The sequence below is a fragment of the Alosa pseudoharengus genome, unplaced genomic scaffold, assembly GCF_046254945.1.
Source record: "Alosa pseudoharengus isolate Yale_2024_CS ecotype anadromous, Long Island Sound unplaced genomic scaffold, YU_APseudo_1.1 YU_APseudo_1.1_scf_23, whole genome shotgun sequence".
Taxonomy (NCBI): domain Eukaryota; kingdom Metazoa; phylum Chordata; class Actinopteri; order Clupeiformes; family Clupeidae; genus Alosa; species Alosa pseudoharengus.
The window spans coordinates 9319172-9327391 of record NW_027468685.1 but is presented as its reverse complement, the minus strand read 5'-3'; the positions used below and the strand labels follow the sequence as shown (position 1 = coordinate 9327391).

The following is an 8220-nucleotide window of genomic DNA, read 5'->3' as shown; positions in this document are numbered from 1 at the left end:
TTGCTTGGTGTAAGATTTTCTTTGGTTTGTTATTGCTCATGATAAACTGTGTGGTAAGACCTGAATTATGAAGTAAGGAAACTTGGAAAATATATTCTATATAACATATTTTTTAAAACAAGTCTGAGGCACTCAAGAGGATTGTATGTTTAAAAAGCCTTAGCTATTCAGTTAAGACATGCCTATTTGTTTTTTTACATAATAACCATAATAACCTTCATCAGGACAAGTCAAAATGGATTGTGACAACCTCGAAAATAAATTGATATTCTGGAAGGCACACAATTTATGACACAAGAACATAATCACTTCAAGTTTAACCTTATCTGTTACACCTTTAGCCAACTGCACTCAGTGGTGTTGAATTATTCGCGAAATGACTTTGTCCAGAATTTAAAGGTCAAGACCATTTTAAAGTTTAATGAGTAGAAGTCTAGCATAGTATACATTTTTTAAATGCTAAAACATGACTAGCAGTGCTATTGCTGAATGAACGGAGTGCCGAGGCTGACGGCATTGTCTTTCTTGAGCCTGTGTCCAGGTGGTCTCCACCTGGTACCCAGGGCCCCGTCTGACCGCCTACGCTCACATTTGCTGGCACATGCCCTGTGAGGTGCCACAACCAATTAGGAGGAAACACACACACACAACACACACACACCTTCCGGCAGAGCTACTGTGCCACATCAGCGCCTTATTTTGCCCATTCTGGAAGAAGCCATCAATCTATCCATGCTGTAAGACACTTTTAGAGGATAACTGAAATGAATCAGTTGTTATTCTATTGTAATCAATTAATCAGTATTATGATAAGTAATAATAATTTTAAGGAGCTTTACTGGTTTGAGATTATCCGTCCGTGGTGCTCATCCTAGTGTGTGAATTGATTTAATTATTTGTTTTTTCTATTTTTTTTTTTATTTTTTTTTGTTATCTGCTATACTTGCAAAAAACACTAGGTGGCAATACAGGGCCACTGTTGAAATGGCTGGGATTAAGAGGTAGGGAACCCATGATGTGCAATAAAAGTGGAGACAGCTGGATATCTGATGGCGTTGATGAACACTGATTTGCTTCCGTGTTTGCAAATGTGATGAGGCATCAGTGCTGTAATTATGAAAATGTGTTTACCAATATAAATATCCAATCGTACAATTCATAACTCTCTAGAAGAACAAGCCATATTTATTAGCCTATTCTTTGGTGAAAGTTATAGTTCACAGACTGAAGCATCGTCAATCCTCTCCTCCTTTGTTACTGTAGTTCATTGTATCATTGCATGTGGCTTATTACATGACAGAACTAATTCAGACAGAACTGCAGTATCAATAGTAAACACTCAAACTGGACACAAGTGCACACAAGTGAAATACCATTGTGGCCCTTAAAGAAGTGGTTGTCACTGAGAATAGAAACTTACAAAAATCAGTGCAAAGATGTTCTGTGTGGGTGTGTAAGGTCATGACCTTTAGAATATATCAAGCCACACTAAGATGTAGCCTCCCAGCTGCATCTGTGACTAGCCCTCAACAGTGCACAACCTTGTCGCAGTGCGTGTTTAGGCATTTCTGACGATTCTGCGTGTGTGCTATGTCCCAAACTATAATCAGTCACAGTAGGTTAAAATCTGATGGTGTTCATTAAGATATGAAGAAGTCCCACAATCATACCTGTCCTCAGATGATTGCCTCTAACTTAACTGCATCTCTTGACACCCACATTCGATTCTTCCCTCATCCTTTAACTGTCCTTGCTTTTTACTACACTCAGACACACTAAGATATATTCTTTAGGTCCAAATCAGAATTATTAGAAGTATTGCACATTCTTTAAAAAAAAAAAAAAAAAAACACTGCCCTACGATACAATAGTATCTTGATTGTTTGTTTTTATTTGTATATTAGTGGTAAGGAGGCGAAACTCATGGAACCAGACCAACTTCGATCTGATGTCTGGCTGTAGCAGTGAAACACTAATCCACAGACTGGTGAAGCCGCTGTAGGCCTACTGTTGTTTTACACTTGCCTCACGCGGCACTAGCATGGGGAAGAGACTGGGAGGAGCGATCGACCTAGAAATATCCAATAGGAGGCCGTGGAAGGTTGAAACTGACCTACTTTGAACCAATGGCGTCGACTCTGGGATGCCCATAGCAGCACTCCCGCGTGCCTGGTCCATGTGCTTGCTCTGAGTAAACGAGTTGGTCTTAAGGTAGAGAGGAGAGATATTTCTGTCGGCCAAAACACGAACGCTCACGTTTTTGGCATCAGTATACCAGCTACAGGGATAACAGGTTACACCATGATCAACTGTAGGCCTTGTATGAAGAGAAACTCTTGATTAAACCTTCAGCTGAAGCTCCTGGACAGTTGGTAGGTCAATAACACATTCACTGTGAATATTGTTTTATTCCCTACAGTAGGCTAGCATATTTTTTGTTGATTTACTCTGTAAATAAGAGTTTGCACATACAATATAGGTATAATATAATATGTTCATGTCTATTAATTTGAACAAAACATTTGTGTGTTTACTTCCTGATCTTGGCTGGTTGCCTATTCTTAACCACGTGTTTTTACACCGTGTATGGTACAAATAAATCTTTTACAGAACGGGTTAATGTAAGAGGCGTAACTCAATATATAAATATATATTAGGTGCCTTTTTGCTATTGGCTTGTGGCTTGGAGGCGGGTTTCCGTCATCATATGATGGGATGTTATCAAGGAGGTGTGAAGCATGAATATTAAGTAAACCCCTCCCTCAGCGCTGTTTCCCCGTGAGAGGTGATGTCACGAGAGCGGCCCGTGTTCGTTCCAGCTGACTCTCACCGCGGTTCGAGCGCTCGCGTTTTCTTATGGGTGTGCGGAGAAAAAGCGCGTGAAAGACTGAGCGAAGGTGAACCACTTGAAGGGAGAGGGAAACAGCAGCAACCAAACCTCGACTGACTGTTACGCTTTTATTTTATTTTTGGTTAATTAATCAAAAGATTTCCAGGCGACGTTAGGCTCAACATTTATCCTAGTCTGGAATTATCTATTTCTTGGCGGAGTAGGCTATTACTTGAATATATTTAGGCCGTTTGTGCATAGGCCTATGCTATTTGCATTTATTGATAGTAGTTCTCTCTTCGAATCCATGGACGGCTATCCTTTACAACTGTTTGCTTTTTTCGGGGAATATTTCTGTCCAGGCCATGAGGAATATCAAACTGGTGTAAAGACAAATACTGCCAAATAAATGGACCTCTTGAAAGAAGTGGAGGAACGTCGCAAGTTTAAGAGATCCAACTTTGTTTGTCCTGGAGGCGAGTGACAAGGGGAGGGAGGTTTAAAACCCCTTAAAGGTGGCTGTGCGTCTGTCAAGAGGATGAGAGCGAAAGTCTAAATCGAGATTATTTATTGTTTAAGTTCTTTTTCAAAAAGGTGTAGCCTACTTAGAGGGCATCGACATTTTATAGACTACTGAATTTTGTACGTCTGCCAATGTGGATGTCAGCCTACTACTTGAATTATTAGTTTTTTCTCTCCAGATGATTTGATCAGCCCTTCGCTCTGCGCAAGGGTGTGCAAATCAGTAACCAGTCTATAGCTGTATTTATACAGCAGTCAGGTCGTCTCATTATCTGAACGCATAAATCAACAATAGACAAGCTAGGCTAAGCAACTGACAGTTGTTCGTTGACGCATTTGTCTATTAGTCCCAGCCTCCGAGATAGACCTTGAGCGCACACCAGGAATCAACGATGTCCAGGCCGCTAACTCAGCTCCTACCACCGGAGCTACCAGCTGGGGCGAGCCCGCAGTTCGGAACCGGCAACCCGTCCACGACCACCCCTAATGGCCACCCCAACTCCATGGCAAGCCTCAAGACCCTGCTGCAGCTCCCAATCAAAGCTGACCAGCGAGGGAAAGACTGCTGCGAAATAAAAGGTGAGTCTCTCTCTCTCTCTCTCTCTCTCTCTCTCTCTCTCTCTCTCTCTCTCTCACTGTATGTGCCTGTTTAAGCTGGATTTGTATTGATGAAACATCAGAGATCAAATAGTATACATACACCCGTTGCTTTTTCTGTCTCCAGAGGTTGATTCCTTGCTTTCTCATAGTGGACAAACATTATAATTCACATGGTGGTGATATCCATATTGTGGGATGTAAATATGAGGGAATATATATATTTTGTGGAGTTGGATATTTGTCCCTTAAATTATGACAATTTTGCACAATTAACACAATGACCCTATAGTTAACAATGAGTGAAGGCCTACATTACGATGCATAATCTCTTTTTATGTTTCTCGCCTTTTCTTTCCCACAATCTTTCACACTCACTTACACATTGAAGCAGAAAATAAAACAGATTGACTTTGTTCAAGAGGTGTTTGATTTTTATGAGTTATGTATCTGTAGATATTTATCTTACTTGAATTTCAGTTTCATAGCAGAATCATTTATTTTGGGCTACACAAGGTAAATCAACAAAGCTACTGTTTTTACACTCACATATATACACAATGCTTATACCACCCCCTTGTGGTGTGTCAGCGGTACTTCAGGACCTGAGGGGTTTTTCTCAAACTGTGTGTGTGTGTGTGTGTGTGTGTGTGTGTGTGTGTGTGTGTGTGTGTGTGTGTGTGTGTGTGTGTGTGTGTGTTGTCATGATGATGATGATGAGCTGGAATGATGGCTCTTCAGTATAGCATGAGCTTAAAGGACCAGACTGGCCCGATTCTTTGCTGCTCTACCAGGCTGAACAGCCTTTGCTTCAACACTGCATTTTTATTTCTGTGTGTGTGTGTGTGTGTGTGTGTGTGTGTGTGTGTGTGTGTGTGTGTGTGTGTGTGTGTGAGTGTAAGCATGCATGTGTGTGGAATATCTTGTGGGTATGTGTGTCTGTGTATGCATGTATTAGGGTATTTATGCTTCTGTGTGTGTAGATCCATAAATTGTGAGTGTGTGTAAGAGAGAGAAAGAGGTGAAAAGGAAGGGATAGATAGAGACTAAAAGAGAGAGATTTGGTAGATTGCTTCTGGCATCAGTGGCGCTCTCTCTCAATGCCAGTTTCTTTTTCCTCGCTCTCCAGCTGGCTCTCTGCAACACTCTTAAAATACTCCCACTCTCCTACTCACATTCTCTCTTTTTTTTTTTCTCTCTCTCTCTCTCTCTCACTCGCTCTCTCTCTGCACCCCCCCCCTCTCTCTCTCTCTCTTCTCTCTCGCTCTCTCTCTCTCTGCACACCTTTCTCTTTCTTCTGTTTTTTTCTTCTCTTCTACTCCTCTCATCCCAACTTCTTGCCTAACCCCACGTTTTGCCATTTTTCCACATTTTATTTCCCAAACCCATCCTATCCTCTATTCAATCAGTCTTTTCAATCCTGGGTCTGACGGAGAAGCCAGGGAGTGCAGTCGCTGCCAAACACTGGTCCCGACTCCTGGTCTGTGTGACAGGGCTTTAAGTCTTTGCCAGGGCCTGGTCTCTCAGTCTCTCCACTATGGTCTCCAGCATTGGCATCTGCTGCTGGAGGAGAGGAGAGGAGAGGAGAGGAGAGGAGAGGAAAGGAGAGGAAAGGAGAGAAGAGAGGAGAGAAGAGGTGGAGAGTTGCTATTTGGGATTGGAGTGTGAGGAGGCATCCAGCTCAGGCGATGGTGTGTTGCCTCTCAGCGAAATGAATTTCATTAAGAAAGAGAGAGATAGAGAGATATAGTTAGATAGTTAGATGGATGGATGGATGGATGGATGGATGGATGGAAGGATACATAGAGAGAGAATGGACAGTAGTGTTTGCCATACTTTGTGAATTACATCTCTTCTTGATAATTATCCCTCACACCAACACAGCCATAATGATGATCACAAGTACAAGGGGTCTAACTATAGTCTTCTACCTCTCCCCCTCTCCCTCTCTTAGATAAAGACAAACCAGTGGACTCTGATGAGGACTCCCAGGGTGTGGGTGGTGTGGGCAGCGTGGCCGGCGTGTGTGGGATCAGCGGTGGTGCCTCCTCCGTGCGTTCGGTCTCCCAGTCGGCCTTCCTAGGCCCTCTGCTGTGGGAGCGCACGCTGCCGTGCGACAGCGGCCTGTTCCAGCTGCAGTACATGGACCTGGAGGAGTTCCTCACCGAGAACGGCATGGGCTGCATGCCGTCGGCCGGCGGCGGCACCAACACCGGCGGCACGGGCTCGGGAGGGGGCGGCACGGGCGGAAGCGCCAACGCCCAGATCCCCTCGCAGAGCTCGCAGTCGGCCGTGCCCAACCAGAGCTCGCAGTGCCCCTCGTCGGCCTCGTCGCCGCCGCCCTGCTCCTCCTCTTCCTCGTCCTGCTCCTCCATCTCGTCGTCCTCCTCCACGTCCTCCCTGCTGGGGCTGGACGGCCCACAGCCTCCGCCGCCCGTGCCACCAAGCATGCTCCAAGGAGGCCCCGAGTGCCTACATGGTAAGAGTGTACGACGGGCGTGTGTGTGTTTGTGAGTATGTGTGTGTGTGTGCATGCATGTGTGTGTTTGTAAATGTGTGTGTGTGTGTGTGTGTGTGTGTGTCTTCATAAGTGTGACTAATTGAGTTACTTAGTGACAATCAGCTGTTCATATGGGTGCACATTATGGCAATTAGGTCTTGTGTGTTATGGCACTTAGGTGGTGTGTGTGTGTGTGTGAGTGTGAGTGCGAGAGTGCCACTCAGCTGTCTGTATGGATGCATATCTATTGCATTATATGGAACATTTGTGTTTGAATTTTTTTATTTGCTCAGTTGTCAGTGTGCATCTATGTACTCTATCTTTTTAAAGGCAGGAATTAAGTTAATGTGAGCTGTGAGCTTGTGTGTGTGTGTTTGTGTGTGTGTGTGTGTGTGTGTTTGTGTGTGTGTGTTTGTGTGTGTGTGTTTGTGTGTGTGTGTTTGTGTGTGTGTGTGTGTGTGTGTGTGTGTGTAATAGAGCAAGTGCACTTGTGTGTCCAGCTAGAATAGTGCCCTGTCCACCAGTGCCCTTCCTGTCATCTCACTACAGCTGTGTCCCTCGCATCTCCTGCTGGCGTCTGAGGGCCGGACTCTGCGCGGTGCACCTGTTCAAAAATGAATAATCTGTAGCTAAATATACGTGAGCTTTGGGTTCTTGAACGCACAAACGAAACACATGCGCTCCCACACACAGAATCCAGCTTAGTGTGAACAGGGAGACGGGATGCTGGTCTCAGCCATGCAGGGACTATTATAGATTGCACAGCTTACTACAGCTTAGGGATAAATAAAGGGAGAGAGCGGGCAGCAGACAGGAAAGCACGCACACACGCGCAAAAACACACACATACACACAACATAACACACACATAAACACATGCCCCCCCACACACACACACACACTGTGGAAAGAGAGAGAGAGACTCACACACTCTCATAAATGTCCTTCCATTTACACTGCCTTACACCTTCCATTTACACTGCCTTACACTCAGACTCAAAAATGCACAAGCTGACACTTCCCATTTGCACAGATTTACAAACACTCACGTGCACGCTCACACACAACCAAAACACATGCACATGTATGCAAAAAATCTAATTGAAGTGCACACAAACACACATAACACAAGAACATAATGTAAATTCGCAAACCTCCACACACTCTATTTAAAAGCGCAAGAAATGTGCAGTTGGACTGGTCTTGAAGTAATCATGAATGGCTTAATGTGGGCGCTGTATATTTTAATGAAAGTCGGGGGGGGGGGGGGGGAGTTGGTTGCCTCCAGTTCTAAGCAGTGGGCCAGTTAGAGTTGAGGAAGCCACGCAGTCTTGACTACAGCAGAGCAGAAGTCACCAGGTTCATGTGTTGTCTGCAGAGAGAACACAGAGGAGAGAGCCTTGGAGCGTGCTCCCAATCCTGCTCTCTCTCCCTATCTCTTCTTTTCTTCTTTCCTCTCTCTCTCTCTCTCTCTCTCTCTCTCTATCTGTTTTTCTCTTTTTGCATGCATACTTGTTTCCCCTCTCTCTCTCTCCCCCCTCTGTCCCTCTCTGTCTTTTTCTTTCATTTTCTTTCTGTTTTTTTTCCCCCTTCTTTTTTCTGTTTTCAGTTTGATAGCTCTCCCTCTTGTCTGTGCCTCTCATGATAACTCTCTCTCTTTCTCTCTCTCCCTTTATTTTTCTCTATCTGTCTGTTCTCCTCTTGATAGCTCTCTTTCTCTCTCACTTCATCTTTTCATTTCCCTCTCTCTCCTCTCTCTCTCTCTCTTGCC

The 8220-nt window shown here is 44.4% G+C and overlaps 1 protein-coding gene across 1 annotated transcript in view; it reads left to right on the top strand.

Moving 5' to 3' along the window:
• The first annotated feature begins 2199 nt into the window (after nt 1-2199).
• dbpa (D site albumin promoter binding protein a) overlaps nt 2200-8220 on the top strand; it is a 10198-nt gene continuing 4177 nt past the window's right edge. The window contains exons 1-3 of the mRNA XM_076301333.1: nt 2200-2372; nt 3700-3931; nt 5904-6428. Coding sequence (XP_076157448.1) covers nt 3745-3931; nt 5904-6428 — 712 coding nt within the window. The 5' untranslated portion in view covers nt 2200-2372; nt 3700-3744. The remainder of the gene's footprint in view (nt 2373-3699; nt 3932-5903; nt 6429-8220) is intronic.